This window comes from Macaca fascicularis, chromosome 12 (assembly GCF_037993035.2).
Source record: "Macaca fascicularis isolate 582-1 chromosome 12, T2T-MFA8v1.1".
Taxonomy (NCBI): Eukaryota; Metazoa; Chordata; class Mammalia; order Primates; family Cercopithecidae; genus Macaca; species Macaca fascicularis.
This window is the reverse complement of record NC_088386.1, coordinates 19,160,911-19,185,911: the sequence shown is the minus strand read 5'-3', so window position 1 is coordinate 19,185,911 and position 25,001 is coordinate 19,160,911. Positions and strand designations below refer to the sequence as shown.

General features: G+C 39.2%; 1 protein-coding gene across 6 annotated transcripts in view; it reads left to right on the top strand.

The window, feature by feature from the left end:
- NCKAP5 (NCK associated protein 5) overlaps positions 1-25,001 on the top strand; it is a 978,205-nt gene that overhangs the window by 333,083 nt on the left and 620,121 nt on the right. For all 6 annotated transcript variants that reach the window (XM_065525413.1, XM_015432050.3, XM_074008901.1 and 3 more), the window contains one exon: positions 18,029-18,102. In XM_065525413.1, coding sequence (XP_065381485.1) covers positions 18,029-18,102 — 74 coding nt within the window. The remainder of the gene's footprint in view (positions 1-18,028; positions 18,103-25,001) is intronic.

Below are 25,001 nucleotides of genomic sequence, written 5' to 3'. Positions count from 1 at the left end.
TGAGCTTGGGTTTTAGCAAGAACGAGGTGATTGAGCTATTTATTGAAACCAGTGGAGTCAGGTACTATTAACAGCCAGCCTCTACAGAAAACTGGACGTCTCTATGGGCAGCCAGGTATTTACTTCCCCCTTTTTTCTTCTTTTATAAAATGTTTCTACCACGTCTGTCTCTTCAGTCTAAGGGATATATATAGTCTTCAAATGTATGGCTTTGGGTTCCTCTTTTTCCTAAAATCATGCTACTAAAACCTAGTTTTGTCATTGTAAGCTTAATATGACAAAGTGTTTGACAACTCTAGATTCTATAGCAACGATTTTCTGATCCTCTGGGAAAAGACAACGTGAATGTTCAGGTGCAGGCTTCACTTTTAATAGCAGGTTGAAAGGTATTTTTAGGTAACAAAACTGGGACCTCCACAATGATCCTGTGTGGAATAGGTATAAAGCAAGAATGTAACTGAGCCTAACCTACGTAAAGTGCTAGCCCCACTGAAGGGCACTGAGTCTAATCACAGACTGGGTGAGGGTCGGTTGGGGGTGGCTGTGATGCAAATTGGTATCTTTGAGGCTCCGATCTGGGGAGGTGACAGTAGGATCCCTCTGTCAGTCCTCAGGCAGCTGGAAACAACTTTATTCCTGAGCAGTTCACCTGGGATAAGGCAAGACATGGGTCAGCGATCAGGCTCACTGGATGGAGCCTCCCCTTCTTTAGTGGATAGCAGATGAGCATACGTGACTCCTGGGTTAGGGCTAGTCCATAGCACTAGAGGTTAGGGCTGAGCCTACTCCCAGCGAGGAATCTGAAGCATAGTTAGGAAAACTGACACCCACAGGAATGGGCAAACAGCCTGGGAATGGGGAAACATGTGATTGTGTTAGAGTGACCAACTCACCTGGTTTGCTCAGGGCTTCTCCAGAGTCATCACAGAAAGTTTCATGCTATGGAAAATGTCTCAGTTCTGGCCAAATGGGAGTGGGCTACAAGTGGCCAGGAGGCATAAAAGGCCAAATTCTTTTGTTTTGTTTTGGTTTTGGTTTTGTTTTTTTGAGACGGAGTCTCGCTCTGTCCCCCAGGCTGGAGTGCAGTGGCGTGATCTCGGCTCACTGCAAGCTCAGCCTCCCAGGTTCATGCCATTCTCCTGCCTCAGCCTCCCGAGTAGCTGGGACTAGAGGCGCCTGCCACCACGCCTGGCTAACTTTTTGTATTTTTAGTAGGGACGGGGTTTCACCGTGTTAGCCAGGATGGTCTCGATCTCCTGACCCCGTGATCTGCCCGTCTCGGCCTCCCAAAGTGCTGGGATTACAGGCATGAGCCACCGCGCCTGGCCAAGGGCCTAATTCTTACATATCCTGGCAAATATAGCAGACATAGGACTTTGACAGCGAGAGGAGGTCTAGAGAGTCCTCTGACTAGTGAGGACATGTACAGAGTGAGGCAGGAAGAGCCAACATGCTGGAAGTCCAAATTATCTCCAAATTGTCAGCCTGGGGCAGGAAGGGACTGAGCAGTAATTAGTCTTTAGAGATATTCCAAAATAGAAGTTTGGCTTTGTTAGTCTGATAAATATTAAATGATAGTACTGAGTCCTTCCAAAATAATTAGAGGGTAAAAGAGTATCTGGCTAATGATAGCTGAGACAGCCTAGTCCAAAAAGCAGAATGCTCCATTGCTTCTACTTCTTGTGATTTTTGCATCCATACACGTGCTGTCTAGAGTCAGAGAGCCCTCCTACCCCTTGTTGCAGTTGGTTTCGTTTGACCGGAATGAACAACAATCCTAAAGGCTGGAATTAGAATCACCTGCAGTTTACCCTCAATTTGCAGTCTTTCAGTCATAAAAATGAGGGTTCTTTTCATGTTAACTAGCCTTATTCTTGAGTGTGATTCGTTATTATAGCAAATTTAATTTTGCATGAAAAGCATGATAACTAATTATATAGCATTTGCATACTCAGAACAAATTCCCAAAAATATTTGCATAAATTTCCTGATGTTCCGTTTGACTCTTTAACAACCTCATCATAGTAAATTGCCTTCCTAAATTGATTTAACACATCTGCCTTGTCTAGGAGTGGCTGATTTTTATGAAAAATAGGGATTAGAATAGTTAAATTGCTATCCACTGGTAAGTGAACTGTCTGCGTTGCTATCCCAAATATGTATATTTTAAAAAGGAATTTCTGTCTTAGGTGACTGTCCCAATACAAAAAACTTACCTGAGTCCAGGTGTCTTTTCATATCCCAAATAGTGCATAGTCCACTCATTGAATGGTTTTAGCTGCATAATGCTTTGAGAGGAGATACTTAAAAAAAAAAAAAAAAAAAAGTAACATCCCAGGTGCACCTGCATCATATTTATCATGGGTACTTCTCTCGTGCTGATCTTTAAAACGGCACCTACATCATTAAATGCAAACATAGGCTTCACAGCAGGGCAGCTATTGCTGGTTTTGCATTATTTTAATTAAACTTCAGTGTTTCACCTGATGCAAGGTCTGATTGCCCAGCCCTCTACCCTCCAAAATGAGATCTTTTGAAAAGGAACCTTGAATTGTTCATCAATGCTGATAGTAATTCAAATTCTCTATAGCGTCAAATGATTTATCTTGAAAATGCAGGAGGTGGAAGGGGGCGGGGGAAGGGGTGGCTCACACACCAGGAGTGAATGATCGCAATGATCGGTTAATTTGACTATTGAACAGTCGTTTTTAAGGTGTAGTGTGATCAGAATCACCTGGAAGGCTCCTAAACCCATAAATTATTGGGCTCCTCCACCCCCAGAGTTCAGTGGGCCTGGGGAAAGGCCAGAGAATTTGCATTTCTAAATGAGTTTGCAGGTGATGCTAACAATGTTGGTCTGTGTCCACAGTGGGAGAACCGTTGCATTAGATCCTAATAGTTAGGATAATGTGTCTTTGTGAAGTGGGTGTTCAGTGGAGGCTAAGGGTACCATTTGGTCATCCCAGGTAGAACCCAGGGGAGCATACCAGCCGCCATCAGGTGATGGGCAGCGCTGAGTTATTGCATTGCACCGTTGCTCTTCCAAGGATGGACTAGGACAGAGACAGGGGCTCTGGGCACAAGGGCTTTCATATTAAAAGTTGCTATATGTCCCATTTCTCTCCAGATTTTCCAATGAGAAGGTTCAAAGAGTGCCACAGCTATGTTGCATCACATATTTGGTTTGGCCCCTCAGGAGAGAAGAAACTTTTCTCCTGAATCAGATTCTCCACAGTCAGAACAAAATGGCTTTCCAATTACCTTTCAAACAAGACCACAGTGCTGTTCACTTCAGGTTGTATCAGCCCTCCAGGTTACCACCTATAAAAGCACTTTTTAATCACAGTATTGGTAATCAATTTATTCCACGAGACATTTGTGGAAGTGCTGAGGATAATCTCAAATTACTTCACATACTACAAGCTACAGTTGAGAACCGAAGAAGCCAAGAAACAGGTTGTATTTAACGTCAGTGTCTTTATTGGAAAAAAGAGAAGTCTTTGCTACTGAGTTGTTTATTTTGGGTGGGGCAGGGGTGGGTATCTTCTACTTCATAAGTCCTTTCTCTGCATCTTCTTAAACCATCCTAAAAATCTTCCCTCAGTGATTGGCAGTTGATTCAGTAGGCGTGATTCTCCTGAAAGCTGTTTATGCTGGTATTAGAGAATGAACTATGGCATAGGCTCAGTCTCTGGAGGTAAAGTTGAAGAGAAAGGGGTGTTGTAGTATCAGGAGTGGCTATTTTCCCACTGTTTCCCCTTTCCACACTCTTTCTTGACAGAGCTTGCTAAGATAGCAAACAAGAAAGAGGAGCTGCACAGTGAAAATATACACAGCCCCCTGAAGGGATTCCTCTGTTTCCAGGAGGCAGAGGCCCTCATTCTTACTCTGCCACCCTATTGTTTCCAGCTTGGCCTTTTCATGGTCACATGTCAAGATCTAAAATAAGGATTGTCAGCCAGATGGGTCCTGCTTTGCACCTATACCCATTATACGAGTCCTGGTGTTGGCAATGGGCATCACATTGAAATACCGATTAACCAGTCCTCATGAAGCTAAGTGTCTTTCTGTAGAGTTGGCCTCTTTGTGGAAGATGTTGGACAAGTTCAAGTGTTTTCAGCACTAAGTCGGCTACAGCTGGGGAAGGATGCCTGGTTCTCCACATAACATTAGAAGCCCTCTGAGTTGGCAGCGCTGACTGGAGAGCAGGTTCTGTTGAATAGGCCTACAGTGTCTGAGGGGAGGTGCCCATGAATTCCAGCCCTGGTGAGGCCTCCACACCTGCACAGAACCCAACCCCAAAACCCCACCCCAGCCTCAGGGCTCTGCCTCCTTAGATGGAAACTAATCCTCAGTAGAGAACAGCTCTTTATCTTGAGTTCAAACTCTCCTACTAGTTGCTGGAAGGAGGCGGGTGGCCATGGAATACCATACTTAAATATCACACAGACAATTGCCCAAGAGGTGCCTCCTGCTCTTGTGTTCAATCTGAGCTTGCAGTTTTTCCCAGTTCAGTCCTCATCTTCACGGTAATTTCATCCTGGATGTGTTTTGGGTTCTGGTTTTGCAGCTTTTGTTAATCAAATTGAAACTTCTTTCTGACTTCCAGAATTCTTTATGACTTTTGGTTTGCTTTCATGTTCTATATTGGTGATACAGGTTTATTTTTTGTGATATGCATATGCAAAATACTAGGTCTGAGAAGGTCTCTTCAGGCACTCCATCCTTTATTTCCCGAGGCCTGTGGCAGGGAAATAAATGCCTATGGTCTCCTTAGTACATCTCTTCATATGGAGACCACATTTAGGGGTAAGAGGAAAACATGCTGGTCAGACGTAGTGATTCACTTGTTCTGCTGCCTTTTTATTGGAGGAAATGCAACAAGATAGAGCTAGTGTTTCTTTTCACCAAGACAAGTCAAACGGTATTCAACTGCTTAATACGAAAAATAGCCTACAGCCCATGACAGCCAGGAGAACTCAGATCCGGTCCATTACTTTCGTCTTCACATTTTACCATGAAAATAGAGACATAAATGTGATCAGATCCTGGGCACCACCCGTCCCCACCAAGAGGCAGTAGAGGCAGTCTTTGAAATACCTCACGCCAGGAAGAATGTTCGTTCCTCCAGGATGATTTATGTTCAGTGCCCGTAAGTGAGAAATGCAGTTTAACAGGCAACACACTGAAATCTGCACATCCACGAATGCTTTCTGGCTTAGAAAATAAAGTCCAAGCAAGGTTTATGTGTTAGTGTATAAATGTATAATCTCCTCACGCTGCAGGAAATAGCCTCTTTTTTGAGGGAAATCTCTTAAAGATAAATATAAAAATGAAACAAAAATTTTAAATAGTTTGACAGTCCTCTTGTGTGGCAAAAGGTGTCTTCCTGGAATAGGCGGCCCAAGTTTTCTTAAAAGAGTTCCTAGATCCAACATGAGGAGCACCATCTGCTCTGTTTCTAAAATGTCTTCATGTTTATCACCTTGTTTCCAGTCTCATTTGAATGTCAAGAGACTCCAAGGCCCTAACTCACTTTGGTAGAACAGGTATTGAAGGTGTTTCAGGGAAAGGTTTGGTGTGTTGATTGCATGGTGGTTGTGGCAGTTGGTTTGTTTTGTTGCGTTAAGTCACTGGAAATAACCAGAAATTCTATTTGGGAGACCATTCTCCAAAAGTGCCCCAAGGAGAACTGGCAACATCTTCCTACAAGTTCTTGTTAAAGTTAGATCTCTGGGTCCCATTTTATTCCCAGACTTACTGAACCTGAATCTCTGGGATAGGACCTGGAATGCACCCTTTTTCCAAGGGCTTCCATAGCCCCGTGGCCTCTTGAAGACTGATCTTCAAAAATCACATGATATTTATGATATTTTCTGAAAAAGCTTTGTTCTTACTTGTTCTCCCTACCCTTGGCATAAAATTTTCTTTATTCTTCACCTTTCCCCAACCTCTACCCCAAGTGAAGTATTTGGAATGGCTCTGCCACTGAAACTGTTTTTGTCAGGCCGCTAATGACCTCTATATTGGCCAATTTGCGGGCCTGTCTTACTTGATCACTGATTATATTTAACACTACCTTCTCCTTAGAACACCTTCTCCTATTCTTCCCTCACGGGCCTCTCCTTCATTTACTTTTTTTGTTTTTTCTCCTCCCAACCTCCAAGTAGTGGGTCCTTTTTTCTTTAGTGTAGTTCCTTCCTCAGGTAATTTCATTCGATGTCATGGCTCCGTGTTTATATCCTTACACACTGGAATCCAAAATTCTGGAGCACTAACGACCTGGTTGACATCTGCTCTTTCATATGTAATGACATAGCAAACTTCACTGCCAAAGGAGAACAATTTAGTCAACACCCCTTGTACAAACTTACCCCTTTCTTAGTTTTCCCTCTGTCAATAAATAGCACATTATCCAACAGCTCAGGCCCAAAACCAAATATTATTTTGATTTTTATTTTATTTCATATCCCACATTCAATCCATCAGGAAGTTCTGTTATCTCCATCTTCAAAACAGATTCTGAATCCAGCAACTTAGCATGATTCTCCCGGTGACCGCCCTAGTCAAAGTGACGATGATCTCCTTCCAGTGGCCTCAGCTGGTCTCCTTTCTCCTTGCTCCTGCCCCTGCCCGCTACTCCTTCAGTCAACAGCAGCCTGAAGGATCCTTTCAAGACTTAAGTGAGACCATTTGACTCCTCGAATCAAATCCCAGTGCAGTTGTTCCCTATGTCACTGAGAACAAAAGGCAAAGTTCCTACAAGGGCTTAGGCAGCTGTGATGACCACCCTCCTCCCCTCACCCCATCTCTGCACTCCAGCCACACTGGCCTCTGTGCTGTTCCTGCAACATGCCGGCACACACTCCTGCCCCCAAAGTCCTTTATGCTGGTTTTCTCTGCCTAGAATGAGCCTCCCAGAGTAGCCACCTGGATTAGTTCCCTCACTTCCTTTAGGTGTTTGCTCAAATGTCTTCAGTGTGGCCTTCCTCCAGCAGTCTATGTTAACGCCACCCCTCTACTTCAGCCCTTCCTTTCCTCTTCTCTGTTTTGTTTTTCCACTTACCTCCACTTATTTTGTCTGTCTCCTTCACAAAAATGTTACCTTCATGCAGGCAGAGACTTGTCTGCACTGTACATGGCTGTATTGCCCAGACCTTGAAGAGTGCCTGAACATAATTAGCCCTTGAAAATATTTGTCGAATAATTGCATCTGGCATTATTTACGTTGGCCTTATTAATCTCTTTAAGAGGACAGTGGGTGGTAATCGGGCTAATCAGTAAACTAATCCTGGTTACCATAATCCAGTGATTTGCAGAGTGGTCCCCAGACCAGCAGCATTAGAATCAATCTGGGAGCTTCTCACAGATGCAAATTTTCAGGCTCCATTGCATGCCCACTGAATCAAACTCTGGGGTCAGGACCCAGTAATCTGTGTTTTAACTAGCCCACCAGGTGACTCAGATGAACAGATGGGAGTCGTAAGTAGCAGCAAACAAATGTGTTCTCCATACTTGATGCCCTAACCCAATTCCAGTGCACTGGTTTCTAGAAATGCCTTGCCACCTATTATTTGCAGGTCTTGTGCTAGGTGCTGGGATTGCAAAGAATTCATAACTTGGCCTGTTCAGAAAAAGCAAGGAGCCTGGCTTCACTGGACTCCCAGGGTAGCTTTGGGGAGTGATGGGAGAGAAAATTAGAACATACCTGGCCAGATTTTGAATGGTATTGATAATCATAGGCTCAGGGGGTCCTGATATACCGTAGTGAGTGAAATGGCGTTCCGTGATCCAGCATTTGGGTAGAAGGAAATGTATGAAAGTACAGTGTACTGATGCAATGGATCATTGGTCAATTCCTGCTGTGTGTGGATGTAATACTGGGATTTAAATTAGTTTTTGAACTTTCCATGGCCAAATTCTTTCATGTAGAGTAGCTGGGGACCCAAGACTTTTCACTCATATAAGGCTCTACCGATGTTTCTCCATCAGGTGAAAAATAGAGGTTGAAATGAAGACTCGGCTAACTATGTCATTTGTATTTTTATGGTGGCTTTTTAAGAATATACACAATCTACTGTCATGCTGACAAATGCTATGTTACTGACTTGCAGAACTTGAGGACAGATTGAATTAGTTTTTATTTCTACCTCAGAAAAAAAAATAAATAAGTGAACTTATTTTTTCCACCTAAATGAATTCCTTCATTTGACCAATATGTTTTTATCTCCCAAGCTGCTATAAGAACGATATTTAAGAAAATGATACAGGCTGCTGAGAAATACAATAGTTACTATTTTGCTTAAAATTAAGTATAACTCTTTTTATCTAAGAAAGAATAAGTATTAGTAAGAGCATCTTTTTCAAATATAATATAACTAAAAGTTGTTTAACTCATGTGTAGATTTATGTCATTACTATTAACAGAGCAGAGTACTGAATGGGAGAATACAACTTAACTTCTGCCCTTACCCTCATTGCACTAGGACAGGGAAATCAAAGTGGAACCAAAGCCAAACTTACACAGATGCCCAATTAGAATGAATCTGAAAGCTCATTGCTTGATTTTGTTTTATGGCTTTGCATCTAGCCAGATTCCCTCCAACACACACTACAAATTGGTGGAGAGGGCTGTGGTGGAGGGGGTCATTCTGTAGCTAGTTTCCAGCTAACCAACATAAAATTCACTCTGAGGGCAGTTGGCTGTGGGAAGGGCATTCTTTAGGGCAGTGAAAAAATGTGCTGAACTGAGCAAAAACAGACTTTTAAAGTCTGTTATTGTCTGACCCTAAGCAAATTACTTAACCATAATCTGAGCATTAGTTTTCTAAATTGAAATGGTGACCATGACTCAAAGATGTTGTGAGGCTTAAATGAGAATGGTTGTCAAAGTGCTTTGGAAAACTATAACATCTACAAACAACATCAATCAATCAAGTAATATAGAGATGACTGCTGCTTTGTATTTCACTGTTTGCCATGTTAACTTTCAAAAGAATTGACCAATTATTTATATTACTTGTTACATAGGCTAAGTGTACAGTAACAAAGAAAGCCCAAAATACAGTGTTTTAAATAAATAGGAATTTATTTCTATCTTATTTAGGTCAAAGGGAGGTAGAAAGACTAGGGTCAGTGGATAGGTGCTCTAAGAACTATCACTTTGGCTATCCTTTGCATGTAGGACTGTCTCTGAGCCCAAGGCGTCACTGTTTCTGGCCAGGGGAAGAGTGCACAATGGGTCGTATCTTGTCTTTAGGCTGGGGATTTCCTGGATATTGCATAAACCATTTCTGCTTACCTCTCTTTGGCTTGAACTCAGGCATGTGTTCACCTCAAGCAGCACAGGAGGCTGGGAAACATAATTTCTAGCTTGGGAGCAGTGTGTCCAGCTAGAACTGGGGAGAGTTGGGAGATTTTTTTTAAAAGGGGAAAAATATATAATAGGGAACAGTTAAGCAGTATCCAACAAATTGAAGTATGTTTTACTCTGAAGATCTGCTAAGCTGTACTCATAGTCTGATCTGCATTAGTCTACTGCCTTGATACCAAATAGCAGGTCATGAGGCTTTTCAATGGTCTCATGTGCTCTCTGAATATATTCTGTCACTGTTAATTCATATTGATGAAATTTTCATATATGACAGAGGTTATAAAGAGATGTTTTCACTCTATGCGGTTTGCTAGTCATCATGCTATCAGTTATCTCTCCATTTGAAAGCAAATTTTGGTTGTGAATTTTACTGTGTTGAAATTTTTGACAGCTCCTATGATTTACATGCCATAGATGAGCAATGTACCTAGATTTTCTTCAGAGTTGCAAGATTAGAAAAACATACTGATTTTGCGAAATTATCGATAGCTTGTCTTTGGAATGTCATTTCTGGCTTGTACCAATAGAATAAAATTATGAGTATACAGTAATTTAGAAAACTGCTAGGATTAAGTATATATATTTGGTGTCTGCTTCCCAGTTTCTGGCACAGAACTCCTAAAACCCTTGTAGATAGGGTACTAGGAGAACCTTTTGTTCTAATATTTGGTCTTTGGCTCCTGGTTTCTGACACAGAGTGCCTAAAACCTTTCTTATTTTCTGAGTGATAACGTCTGACACAGAGCTCTTAAATCCCTTAGAATTTTCCGGGTGATAGGAGCATCTTTTGCTCTATTTAGAAGACTCTTTGTGGGCTTCTGGATAGCCTCAGGACGGCGGCTAGTTGCCAGGGGAACCAACCATGTGATTAAAGGGTTGGAACTTTCAGCCCTACCTACCAAGCTCTGGGTGAGTTGACCACCAATGGCCACTGATGTAATCAGTCATTCCTACATAATGCATCCTCCATAAAACCCAAGAGGACTGGGCTCAAGGGGCTTCCAGATAGCTGAACTCATGGAAGTTCCTGGAGGGCAGTGTGCCAGGAGAGAGCATGGAAGTCCTGAACCCCTTCTCCCATACCTCGTCCTAAGCAGCTCTTCCATCTAGCTGTTTATCTGTATCATTTGCAGTATCACTTACAATAAATGAGTAAACCTAAGTAAAATGCCTCCTTGAGTTCTGTGAACTGCTGTAGCAAATTTATCAAGCATGAGGAGGTTGTGGTGGGAACCCTGATTTATAGCTGGCTGGTCAGAAGTATAGGTGGCAGCCCACTGTGGTACTTGTGATTGGTGTCTGAAGCCAGGAGCAGTCTTGTGGGACTGAGCCCTTACCTTGAGGGATCTGACGCTATCTCCAGGTAGATGGTGTCAGAATTGAGTTAAATTATAGGACACCTAGTTGGTGTCTGCTGGAGAATTGTTTGGTTGATGTATAGGGAAAGATTCCCATTCATCTGGTGTCAGAAACATCACATTGAGTGGTGCATGAGAGAGGAGAGGGAAAATGAAACAAAAACACTGTTTCTGCTGTCTTGTCATGATTGCCTAATGTTTCGATGATCATCAAAACCTTTTCAAGTAAAAGTTTTGGAAGACCGAGACAACTTATAGACTAATCTCAGATTCTCTTATGAGCCTGGTTACATCCAGCCAATTAATTCACTCTTTCACTTACTCAACACACCCTTGAGTGCTTGAGATGTTCCAAGGGCTATGGTAGGTGTTGGAGGATACAGAAATGAAGGATGACATACTCGAAAGAGTGTGTGGCACATCCAAAGGGACCTGTTTGGGAAATAGCCATACTCACAAGATTGGACCTCCAGAGTGTGATTGAGCAGCGTGGGCCATGCTGAACCTCCGAGTGATGGAATACGGGGAGACATTTTCAGAGAATACCAAGGAGGAACAGTATGATTTTGAAATGTGAAGTTCTGCAGGTACTGGTCATAAGATAAGGACCAAGCAAAATCCTGGGATTCCACCTTGTGGAGGCCATCAGTGGCTCTAATGGGAAAGCTCCACTAGAAAGTCTGCCTTAGATAGAAGCAAGGTTGCAGCTGTTTGAGGAGGGAATGGGAAAGAGGAATTCAAGACAGCTAATGCTAAGATGGCAACAGGAGGATGGATCTGTTCAAGCCGGGACTCCTGAACTGATTTGCTCATGGTGTTTAACATTTTAAAAAGTCTCTTTGGAAGCATTTATACTGGTACAGATGCCAGTTAATTATAAGACACCTTTGTATTTATTACCTTGTCTGTATAATTCCCAAAGTGGCTATTTTATTTGAGTTTTTTACATTCACCATGCAGATATACCTTTTTATTAAGAGATGCCCCCCCCAACCTTAAAAATTACTTTGTTGTGGTAGTTAGTCATTTCCTAATTGCAGACAGTTCTGTTGATTTGAACAGCTGGCCGCCTCACCGGTGCTGCTTTGCCCAAAGGTGAATTGGGGATTCTATGTTACTAGTCACAAAATTGCTGGCAGGATTTCACAAGCTCTGCCATAAGTTATGCTGATTATAATGCGAAGATTATTTGGAGGGATTTTTGGATCTCTGCAAGCTTTGATATACGATTTTATTTTAAACTCCACTTAAGATGAATGATACTTAAGATCCTCACATCATTAGAATTCATTTATAATGGGCCTCTCTCAGAACTGACCTACTTCAGACAATAGGAGATTCGCATTAAATGGGCTTATGCTACAAAGACATGCAATGTTCAGTATATCTATAAACCTCTAATCACTTTAAATGTTTCATACTAATTGCCCTGAAACATGTGCATTAAAAGAAGTGAAAGGCAAACTTCCTGAAATATATCTCTAAAATGATTCTAATTTGCATAAGTTTGAGCCAAGGAACAGATGTCTTTTTAATGCTGTACCTTTGTGAAATTTTTAAAACATAAAATATGACTTGGTGTAACTTGGTACCCCCCGCCTTCAGCCCCCTTAATCCTAACTTTGGTGAAATGCTTTTATCAGACCACTAACGAGGGCAAGTGGAAAGGGGGGTTCATTGTTTCAAACACGAGCCTAGCTTTAGAATAATATAAAGGAAATGGTTTCCTTGTGGCATTTCAGATCAAGCCTTCTAAAATTTATAATCAAATCTTCATGGACATTATTTTCTGGGACGGTATTTTTCTATGTAACATCCATTACTTTAAATTTTTGTAATGAGCATATAGTTTTTTAAAACTACAGACAAAGAAAAAATATAGAGAAGAAAATTAAATTAGCCCATAATATTACCATTTACTGTAGGATATTAATCTTTCATATACATTTTCTAAATTGTGATGAGAGGGATTATGTAGTTTTTTATCCTGCTTTCACTTAGCATTACACTGTTTTCTAGTTTATTACATATTCTTTACAAAGTTTAAGAATTGTATTTCTTTGAATGAAAAAAGCATGCTTTATTTTAATTATTCCTATAGTTTTGGAAAATAAGACATACCCAGTCTTTCCATATTGTCACAAATAATATTTCGATAAATATCATTTGCTTTAATCTGATTATTTCCTCAGGCTGATTTCTAGACAGGGAGTTTCTAGATCAAAAGGGCACGGATGTCTTAAAATCACATGTATCACCAAATTGCTTTCCCCAATTGTACCTACACAGGAAAAACACAGTGTTATACTTAAGCATTTTTTATTATCAAGTCAAAAATAGAACAATAATTTCTTCCCCTGTATTCAAAGTGATTTATGCACCCTTCTATCAATAGTTCCCTCTTTCTTTCCCTCTTGTCCTCCTTCTGCCCATCACAAATATAGATAATATATATTCTACTTTTTCTTTCTGGGATTTTATGTTATTTTATAATTACCTTTTTAAACATCTGTTTGACTGGATTAACCTCTTTTGAAGCCTCTTTTTATATTGTGAATTCCTATTTTTTATTCTTTGCTCAGGTATTACATATGTGCATATATACTTATACATGCATGTGTACATATACTTATCTGGCACACAGACACCTTTTGGTTATACACATGTGTATCTTTAAGTTTTTCATTAAAAGATGTAGGTCCTGTATTTTATGAATTCATGAATGCCTGAGAATGTCTTTCTGTTGCTTTGTTACATAGGAGCTACTTAATTGGGAATAATATTTATGGTTTGTCTATAAACTAATTTCAATGGGCATTTGGGGTGGCTGTAAGCTGTGGAGCTAATGTGGTTTTGCTCCTTGTTGGGCTATAAGCATTCGAACAAGCCCCCCATTTTTGCCTTCACTATTTTTATTCAACTCTTGTGCCAATAGACGTGTGGATTGTTTTCCATTAACTCTACCTGGAAAGCGATGAATCCTTTCGATGTGCATAATCACGTCCTTATTTTTTCCCCTGTGCTGAAATATTTCTTTATCCCTTTGTTTGTTGTTTGCATTTCAAATCTTATCAAGTACTCAAATGCTCTCATTATTTGGCAAACCCATATTTTCTGGCCTGTTTATCAATCATGTCTGCATTCATTTTCATCCTTATCCTTTATTTCTTCATTTAGTTACAGGTTAAGTTTATCCTCCTCAGGACTGTATGTATGTTTTCATTGTCAATTCTACTATTTATTGTATCTAAGGTAGGTTTTGTAATTCTAAGAGAAACCAGTAGAATAGGATGTTCATCAAGTTAGTAGTAACAATAGTTTAATAATGTCTTTGTGCTGAATGAGGTAGGAAGTTGCATGCTGAACAAAGCAAGGCTTGGGAAATAGACATTTTTCATAGATAATGTGTTAGGAATAGTGAACACTGACATCAAGGAAGATGTGGATATGGTTGTTTATTTTTTCTCCCTAGATTACATCATGCTTACTCTTCACTAACTGAATGATACATATACTAATTGACTTATACTGTAGAAATAGGAGAAGAGGAATATGTAAGTACCTGGCCTGGGTTGGGGAATTTGATTGTTTCCCAAATGAGATATTGAGAAATAGACTTTCACCTGTATGAACAATTCAGCGCCAATACACCAAAATCTGTTGCCTGTTGTCTCTGAAGCACCATTTCATGGTCAGGAGAGTCACCTTATAATAAAAATCACAGGACAGCAATAAATAGGTTTCCATTCGGTGAGTACAGTCTATGTTGCCTTGAAATTCTTAGCTCACTGAGCCCCGTCTTTATTTTATGTCATTTTATTATCTTGGCCGCTCACCCTATTATCTTGTAAAATCTAATTCTGCTGTCTTTTCATCTCAACATTAAAAAAAAAAAATCTTCCTTCACATGTGTCAGAGAGACCACATCTTTCTGGATACTAGTGAACATGTGAAGGCTCTTTCTAAAATGCTTTCATATCTTTCTTATGTAAGTAATTTTCAGAGTCACACCCTCTTTTATGATTAAGGATCATGTTCTCTCTCTTGTCCTACAGTACTTGTACATGGGTTCCATGGTGCATTTTTTCAGTTTACTCTGAAAAAAAATCTGTCTGGACCTTTTCTTTCTGCCTTTGCAGGCATGCTGGGATACTGGAGTCTCTGTACAATAACCTCCTTGGTGTACTTGCTCCCAAAGCTGTTGCAGCCACTATGCCTACAGCATTTGACTTATGGTGACCATAGTTTTCTCTTAACTACTGCCAGCCCCAGTGCTACCACCCTCCATGGTTTTCTTGGAGTTAATCTCCAAAGGGATCCACAGAATTCCCCCTAGGAGTAATTCTAGTTTATAATCTTGTGATAGTGTTTTCACATTAGGTAACTAACTTTTCCAGTTCAGGGTCCAGAAATGATACAGGTATGAAGGTACTTCCTAAGTTCTTTCAGGTTGAGCAAAAACAGTTTCACTTAACAAAAAATATATGTAAGACGCATGTCTCTTTTCCCAATCCATTTGTGTTAGCCTTATATTGAGGCAATACCTTAATACATAAGTAAAATATATTGAATGTTGGAAGTAAGAGTGCCATAGAAAAAATATAGCTGAAAAGAGGGATAAATAATCGATAATCTTAGTTTCCCATTTTTAAGTGGTTTAAGATTTGTCATCATAGTTATTTATATGGAAAATAGGATAAAGCTAGTTTAAATGGAAGCAGCTAGTATTTTTATTTGAAATAACTTTGAAATCACAAGCCAGTGACAACTACATTCAATGATTAGAGATCAGTATTATCAATCTCTGCCTAAATGCCTATTCTAATATTTAGTGTGTATAACCTAAGAACTGTACACTTAAAAGTCTTGAAGTTTGGCAAGAGAAGAGAAAATGAAAAATGGCTTCACCTTGTAAAGTGATCTTCCTTTTGAAAAGAGGTATATAATACTCTGAAAAAGGCCATGCTTGCTATTTGGCAGCCATGATGGATGTATGTACTTAAACTTCTTGTTTAACACTTACAATGCCTCCATAAATGAAGCATTATTTATGCCTCTGACAAAGATGAAGAAACTAAGGCTTAGACAGATTTAATAATGTGACCAAGGAACATAGCTAGTAAGTATCAAAACCAGGATTTGAACCTAAGTCTCTTTGATACTGAAGTCTTATTTGTCATCACTACACCTTTCCGCTTCAACCTCTGACTTGAGATAATCAGAATGAACAAAATGACAAGTCCAAGCTGCTTTCTAAGGCTTGCACCTGATTTGGTCCTGCCTACCTCTCCAACTTCATTTGAGACCCAGTATCCCTGAGTCCCTGCTCCCAGCACCCACTGGCTTCCTTCTGTTCCTCCCACAGCACATTTCAGGACCTTTGCATATGGTGTTTTTGCTGCCTGCAGTGTCTGGCTCCCTTTTCTCTATATGGTTTCCTTCTCTTCCAAGTCTTAGCTCAAATATCACTTGGTTGGAGTCTTCACGTGACATAGCTGCTCCTCCCAGTCTTTCCTATTACCTGTTTACTTCATAGCATGTAGCCAATATGAAACCAATCTGTTCATGTATTTAGTATGCCCCTTTGACAGACTGTAAGCTCCTTGAGGTCAGTGGCTTTCCCCCTCTTGGTGATTACCATATCTGCAGCACTTAGAACAGCTCGTGGCATCTAACAGATGTTTAAAAATAGTCGTTAAATGAAGAAAAAATGAATAACTTTAAGATCTGTACATTTATTTCTACTTGGGAACAATGTATTTAGTTTTTCTTGGCTGAACATATTTGAGAATTCACGTATTTGATAGTGTCAAGTGTTCTAAATCATGGTTTAGCCTTGGTCAGGACACTTAAAAGCATAACCACGTATGCTGCAACTTCCTTCAGTAGCACAGATTTCTGCTTTGTTTTTAACAATCCCAGTGGTCTTGTTTAAATAACTATTCAGTAGTCACCTGAAAATAAGTGTTTATTCAATAAGCATAAAACTTCTTAGCTAATTATCTATAACAGAATTACAGTATCTTAGAATCATAACAGATTTAACTAGACAAGGACTTAGTATACCCTCTAGTCTAGGGAACATTTTGGAAAGGTAAAAAGGCTTTTCAAGGCCACATGGGTAGATCCAGGATCAAAAGAAATCAGGACTGGTCCCTTTCCATTATATGGGGTCAACGCCCATCTTTCTCCCAGCCCCTCACCTTATTGTGGTGAATATTTCTATAAGAGCAGTACATCATGTATAGCGTTTCATAAGAAACCTACATTTCTGAAAGGAAAATATCACTGTTAATCAAAGTTCCCAGTTTATTTCAAATCTATAGAAATGGAACAGTAGCTTTCATGGGTGCCTTAACATCGAAATCATTGCATACTATTCCATCGAAGGCTGCTATAATGTAGAAGCAGAGGCCTGCAGGGTAGACTTCAAAACAGAAAGGGAATAAAATACCAGATTCAGAGCAAAACAATATAAAATGATTTGTATAGGTCGTATTTTCTCCAGGTTAGCAAAGGAAACACCATTGCATATGAGCCTCGTATGCAGAAATCACAAATTAAATCCATTGTAATAATCTATGGATTTTTCTGCTTACTTCTCACATGACACATGAATTCTTTATTCTTTTTTTTCAGATACGTTTCAGGAAAATAGTTTGATTTAGAGAAATAAATTTACATATACATTTCTATAGAGCAGAACACACCATACTTTTCATGTCTTTTTAGAAGTCAAAGATTTATGTTTAAGAATTAAAAAAAAATCACATATACTGTTTTGTGTGTATATATGGAGCTGAAGAAAAATGGACATGTCCATTAGTGTATACAAGTACCCAGTGAATATGGGTATATATTGTATTTATATAAAATATTCTATACAGTTTAAAAACATTACTTTTGCTGGAACATGACTGTCATAAGACCAGTAAAATCAAGAACTGTTTTGTCTATTTTTTTTTCTATGATGGGCAGAAACATTTGTATACAGTAGAACACAGACCCCAGTTTAGATGACTATGAAATTTAGGCCTTTTTTTCTGTGAGTAAGAGGATCGTAATGCTGACTCAGTGTAATGACCGTTCTCTTCTGTGATTTGTTTATAAAACTATCATGGATATGAGAAAAATAGTATTTACATATGATTGTAAGTCACAGAAGCAGAGAATCCTAGAACCGGAAGGGAACTAGGGATAATCTTTCGAAAATACTCCTTGTAGAGATAAGGACAGAGTCTCAGGATGGTGGGGACTGTGGTAGCGAGCTTTCATCTGTCTTTGTCTGCTTGTGCAGGAATACATGGACTCCAATAAATACATTGAGCATCTGCTGAGTCAACTCGAAGAGCAACACAGGAGTCTCTGGAGGTGAGTTTAATTCATGTTCTTATTTGTTTGTTCATGCAGCATCCTTTAGAGCTTTGTTGATCTAAAATGTTTCAGTTAGACTACAGAATATATGTTAAGTTCTTGTCTCGCTAAAAACTGTTAGATTCTAAGAAACTGTTGTCCTGGAATGGCAAAGCTGTAATGTGGAAGCTAGAACCCAAATTCTTTGATCCTTGCTTACTTCAAGATTTATTTAAGTTTTTCTCTAGTTAAAAAGTAGAACATTGCTGCTTCAAAGTCCAGCTTCTCTTCACATTAAAGGGGAATATTTTAATAATGCTGTTGTACAGCTACCCAATATTTAGTTTTTATTCTACATAGAGGTTTCTGACACTAGGTAAGGAAAATGTCTGAGAAGGTTTCTGCATGCATATTAGAAATGGTAGATTAATATCACAGAAGTCATATTGCCAAGTTATTCATTCCCTGGGGCCTCTTAGGAATTGAGATTGGCAAAGATGGTTGTAATATTATTATTTAGCTTTTTAGGACACGTGCCGTTATGTCTTTTATAGGTGCTGCTATAGAACTTAAATTTCCTTTTTGAAGTTCCCATAGCTCTTACTTTCTTTTTGAAATAAGTTTGCTGGTACTTAAATACATGATGCCTCACATTGTACCAAAATTGTTTTATTAAGTACATTTGTCTCACCAACCCTCAGTAAGCCCCTAAAGTCATTAATTAATTAATTAATTAATTATTGAGACAGAGTTTTGCTCTTGTTGCCCAGGCTGGAGTGCAATGGCAGGATCTTGGCTTACCACAGCCTCCACCTCCCGGGTTTAAGCAGTTCTCCTACCTCAGTCTCCCATGTAGCTGGGATTACAGGTGCCCGCCACCATGCCCAGCTAATTTTTCTTATATTTTTAGTAGAGATGGCGTTTCACCATGTTGGCCAGGCTGGTCTTGAACTCTTGACCTCAGGTGATCCACCCGCCTCGGCCTCCCAAAGTGCTGAGATTACAAGTGTGAGCCACCGGGCCCAGTCCCTTTATTTCTTTTCATCTCCTTGCAGCATGGGGAGAGTGCTCTCTCTGCACACAGAGATGGCAGGTAAATATTTACTAACTCTCTTGTTTTCTTGCTAGACCTCATCCAAATCCATCACCATGGGGCTCCTTGCCAGGCCGGGTTGCCTCTTCTTGTTGCATCATTGTAAAAATTCTAATAACCTCGAAATGTATCTTCTTTCAGGAGGTCTAGGTCTTGGGTAAAGTACTATATAGTTTAATATGTTATATTCTTACATTCGTTTTTCTACTGGAAGACAGACCTCTGATTATAGTAACAGAGAATATTCTATTTCTATCCCTAGAAAAACTGCTGGTAGGATACAACAAAAATTCAGTGAAGTCTGTTTGACACTAATGGACACACCAGTTAATTTTATGTAATTGATGCAATATTTGCTAGATTTATTTTTGAGAACTATACCCTGATTCTGATAGTTTTCTTTTGCGAGCCAATGTATTAATTAAATCAACAACAATGTATGTATGGTTGTGTCCTTTTAATTATATCTTCTATAGATCTCTTGGAAAGTATATTTTTAAAACTGTATAACTGGTATAATGTTTTATTTCAACTATTTATATAGAATATTTTATTTTTCCCATCTTCCTAAAGAAAAATTTACAGAAAAATAATGAATGCCATCTGATGAAAGAAATTTAGAGTTTAATTTGGTTAGTAAGTGTATCTTACATGCATTATTATAGATGAATAATGGTTTCATGGGCTCTTTGAACCAAAATAACCTGCATGGAAAGGGCTATTTTTCTTACTTTCTTGAGGTAGGTAATAAAAACCTAGGTCTTCTCAGATATGATTAAATTAAAATTCCATTTCAGGCATGGAGTTAACATAAAGTGAGAGCTTAGAATTTTGTGTATAGTTACTTCCATTTTCCTTCAGAAATGGAATTATTACTACTGAGGAAGCAAAGCCTTATATATAGTGTCAGAGGATCTAATAAAAATGCTCCATTTAAATAACAATAGAAGGTAATAATGACACTTGGATAGTCAGAATAATTCCAGTGAAAAGATGGAAATGGGTGGTATTGAAAGAAAATGAACCCCAATAATAGCAGATTTATATACTATTTATTGAATCATGAAATTACTTTTGATTATATTTTTGCCAACAGATCCTGACTTCACTGACTTAAAGTGACAGGCTTTATGATGGTTATTACAATATCATAACAACAACTGTAGCCAAATTGTTTTTAGAGAACAATATGTGAGTGACAGTGAACAGTGTAGGAAATCCTTTCTGGTTATGATTAAATTTTTAAATGCTTATTCATAAGTTAGAATAGAATCTATGATATACAGAGGATCATGGGAATAGCATGTCATGTTCACAAGCACAACCAGATTGCCTGAAGTTAAACAAATGCTCGCATAAATCAGTATAGGCTCCTTCTCTGATTTTATATGCCTTTGATTTGTGGCTGCTACCACTGTCATGGAGTAGTGGGCTATTTGTCATTGCTGCTAATGTTAACTGATGGCCTTCCATTTATACTGGAGCTAACTTATAACTTAGAGTCAAGTTCTGAATATCTAGATCTTCCAATAATAATAGTAGTCAGGATTAATTTATGGCTACCACCTTTGAGGACTGATCAAAAGCATGGTTGAAACAGAGCATACTCTTGTTGCCACTTGGTGAATGATAAGACTTGCATAAATAATATAGGATTCGGTGCAAAGATTAAAACGTTTCCTTTTCTTCATGGAGGGGGCTGCTAGCCTTTCACCAACTTTAGTTGGTTCTTATAGCATAACCATCTGCTGTGACAAAAAAAAATATGTTGCAATAACACTTTTGAGATAACTGGTTATTTTGGGATCCTCTAATATTCTACTGAAATAGACCTATAATCTATCTCTGGGTTTTCAAGTTGCAAAGGAATTTGTGGAGTTCATAAATAACTGTCTAGCAGGGAGCAGTCCTATAACTCAATTGTCTTTTTGATAGCAACAAATCCTTCCTAAAGAGGAAAACTCAGAATTCATCTAAAGAAGAGAATGGAGTCAGAATCTAGAACTTAGTCTAAGACTTGAGTATCAGTTGGGGTGAGTTTAATCTGCTCTGTATCTCCCTGCTTGATTTAAAACATACACACACACACACACACACACACACACACACACAGACACACAGCGACAACCTGTATACTAGTTCAGGTTGAAACACAACCATAATTTCCTGTACCTTTATTTGTTCTAATGTGAAAAGTTAATATGTGGAGAAAAAGGATTTTTTTATATCAGTTTTTACTATTTCTGATTTGGCTAAATATATTTGTGACTGACAAGAAACGTAAAAGAGTATTGAAAATGTCTCTCCTAACATGTGATAAAAAATCTTTATCCATTTGTGGCCTCATATTAAGAGTTTAGAATAAACAGACAGTTGGAAAATACAAATTGAATTTATGAATGCTTATGGCATTGAAATTACTTTCAAGCCACAAATGTAAAATTATGTATAAAAAAGTGAGAGCAGCATAATACTATACAATAGGAAGAAAACTGGACCGGAGGTTTTGGGGACTTGGACTCTTGTCTGGCCTGCAAAAACTGGCTGCTGGATAACAACTCCGAAATGGAGTTTTCTTATCTGTGAAAAGAAGGTATTAATATAGCTAGTATTTAAGATTACTCAGCACTGAGATTATGAAACGGTGTCTAGAATATTATATTGCATTTATAAAACATGTTTTTTAATAACGCTTAAATATTATGCAATGATACAGCTACATAATACGTATATCATAGAAAGCTTCAAAGAACATGAGGATAAATGACTAATGTAACAATCTAACAATCTGCCAGTAGCTCAAGAAGATAATGTCCAAGTATTCACTTCAGATATTCTTTCTTTTTGTGTTAATGGGAGACTGGAGTTTTACTACTACCCAAATCAGCCTCCTCCAAGATTCAGAGGCCAGAGGTTTTAGAAGATAGTTTGATGGTGGGGGTAGGGATATTAGAGAATGGGGAGTGCTGATTGGTTGTGTTGGGATGAAATCATAGGGAGTCGAAGCTGTCTTCTTGCGCTGAGTCAGTTCCGGGGTGGGGGCTGCAAGACCTGAGGAGCCAGTTCACCGCTCTGGGTGGTACCTATTGATCCATGAGAATGCAGGATCTGAAAGACACCTCAAATACCAATCTTTGGTTTTGCCATAATGATGTTACCCATAGGAGCAACTGGGGAGGTGAGGAATCTTGTGGCCTCTGGCTGCATGACTCCTGAGCCATAATTTCTAATCTTGTAGTTAATTTGTTAGTTTTATAAAGGCAGTTGGTCTGGTCCCCAGGCAAGGAGGGGTCTGTTTCAGGAAAGGACTGTTATCATCTTTGTTTTATTTCAAATGTTCATAAGTCAAACTGGTGAGAGTTTTATCAAAAGTCTTACGGTAATGAGGAATGAGTAAGTAGGTCTGCATGGTCAAAATCAAATGACAAAATCTACTGAATGCAGAGTGCCAGCTACCAACCACAGATTCCAGATCACCTAAGCCTCATTTGAACAAGCTATATCTGCACTAGGGTTTCTCAACCAAGGCACTGTCGACATTTGGGGACAGACAATTCTTCATCATAGGGGAGGATGTTTAGGATGATCCCTGGCTTTTACACCACCTGCCCACAGTACCCCTCAGTTGTGACAACAAAAATGTCTCTGGGCATATTTCAAGGGTTCCCTAAGGGACAAAATCATCCCCTCTCCCAGTTGAGCATCAGTGATCTAAATAATCTATGCAAGTATTTTCCTGAGTATATTCCAAGGAACACCAATATTCCGCATCACTATGTCGTAGATATTTTAAGAAAAATGAAGGTACTGCATGGTCAAATAAATTTTAAAAATTTTAGATAAAACCAAGTCTTAAACATTTTCTTTTAATTGTAGAACTTCTCAGAGCTATTAATCCTGCTAACATGTGCTGCATATATGCAAATATTGGATATAAAATATCATTTTTACTTTAAAAATAAAACTCTGAATCCTATCTTTCTTAGAGCATCTACTCCAAGGTTGCAAGGAACATATCGAGGGAAGTGGTGATCTATCTAACTGCTATGCAAATATAGAATACATATGACTTGTACCACCTGCTTCACTGGTACTGGGATGGGTGACTTAAGGGCATCTAACAGTGTGAGGAGTCTGGGTTGTTGGTAAAAGGGGAAAGTCAGCCTGTAGAAACCTCAATGCCAAGTTCCTCACTCATTTCCTGAGGGGAAGTCAAAGCTTCAGTACAAACTTCCAAGAATCTAAACTACTGATTACAAACTGTTTGCCCAAGTAAAGGACTTAACTCCTGCTTCCCAAGGCGGGGAAACTAATGGTTTCCTACATCACCGGGGGGAGTAAAAGACCAAATTTTAAAGCATGTATAGGTCCCTGGTTAGAAGAAGATCCTGTAAGGCTCATCCCTTCTAGCAAAAAAAGATAATTACTTTTATATATCCAAAATGTTTTAAATGGAATTTTACCTTTCCTTTCTGGCTTGCATGTGATTCTTATTCTAAGAAAAGAAATAGAAAAACATTGGGTAAAAACTTTGCTTTCATTCTCCTTATGATTCAAATATGTCTTAACTAAGTAGAATGAACATTGAAATAAAATGATCCATGCTCAAAATACTCATTCATGTTCCCCATAATTTTGATATATCTATACATTTTTAGCTAGAGGTTAATGGCTCTGGTGCCTCTAAAGTTTCCTCCAGCTCTAAATTGAGAGAGAGAAATTGCTTGCTGGGAGGCCACATGCCATTATTCTATCCTTGAGAAAGAAATATTCTTTGCTAAAATGTTATCTAGAAATTATCTTGTAGTTGTAAAATACAGGTAAGAAGCAAAAGCAGACATGCTTTCTGAGCAGAGTCAGGCCCAGAGCCTCTTGAAGATGTACCTTCTGTGTATCCTGGATCTTAGCATCCTATCATCCAGGCATCTTAAGAATTAGCATGCCTCTACCCTCATGGGGTTAATTTATGTAGACTAAGGAGACGCCAAGTATTAAACAGGTTGCCTTCACTGTAATCATAGACCTCCACTGGGAGCTCTTAATTGGCAACAAGTAAAACTGCTCTGCATGAATTCTTAATGGTGGACACTGAATAAAATAAGAACTATGATTTGTTTTTTAAATCTCTCAAGAGAAAAAGAGGCTGTCTCTTGGGGAGAGAATGTGTAGCAAACAAAGAGAAAGCTCAGTGCGCTGTAATAGCAATAAAAGCTCTGAAAGCAAAACATCACGCTATGCCAACTCAATAACAGCACATGGTTTACTGTTCTGCATCCCTGATTCACCCTGCTGAGGTCAAAGGAGACCGGGGCTAGTGAGTCTCACATTATCTTTCCCTGTTCTCAACCCTTGGGATGAATTTCTAAATCATAGCTGTATTCTCAGCGAAATGCAGACCCCAGAGCCACCCTGGAAACCCATCAATGTCACTCCCCAATTACCCACCAGGAGTTGTTTCAGAGATGCAGACAGTCCCAGACCCCTGCCAAGATAAGAGTCTGGCCTCTCAGCTATGCCCTCTGTCCAGCACAAGGGAGATGAAACCAGGGCTCTCGAAATTGGGTATTGCTACATGCTTCAATGGTTATGTTATTCCTGAACAGTGGTAGGGAGAGCTATGGGATAAGCTATCCACCAAAGGATACTTATTATAGACTGCTGGTCCTACTTTAGAGAAGCAAGGGAGTGTTTAGGCTTTTTCTCATAACCATGAAGCCCCTGATGAAATAACATCACTGTCTTCCAAGAACCATTTTTCCAACAACAGGGTTTAGTAAAACTAAGTCCAGAAAGACATCTGGTTTGACTGAACCAGGTCACCCAG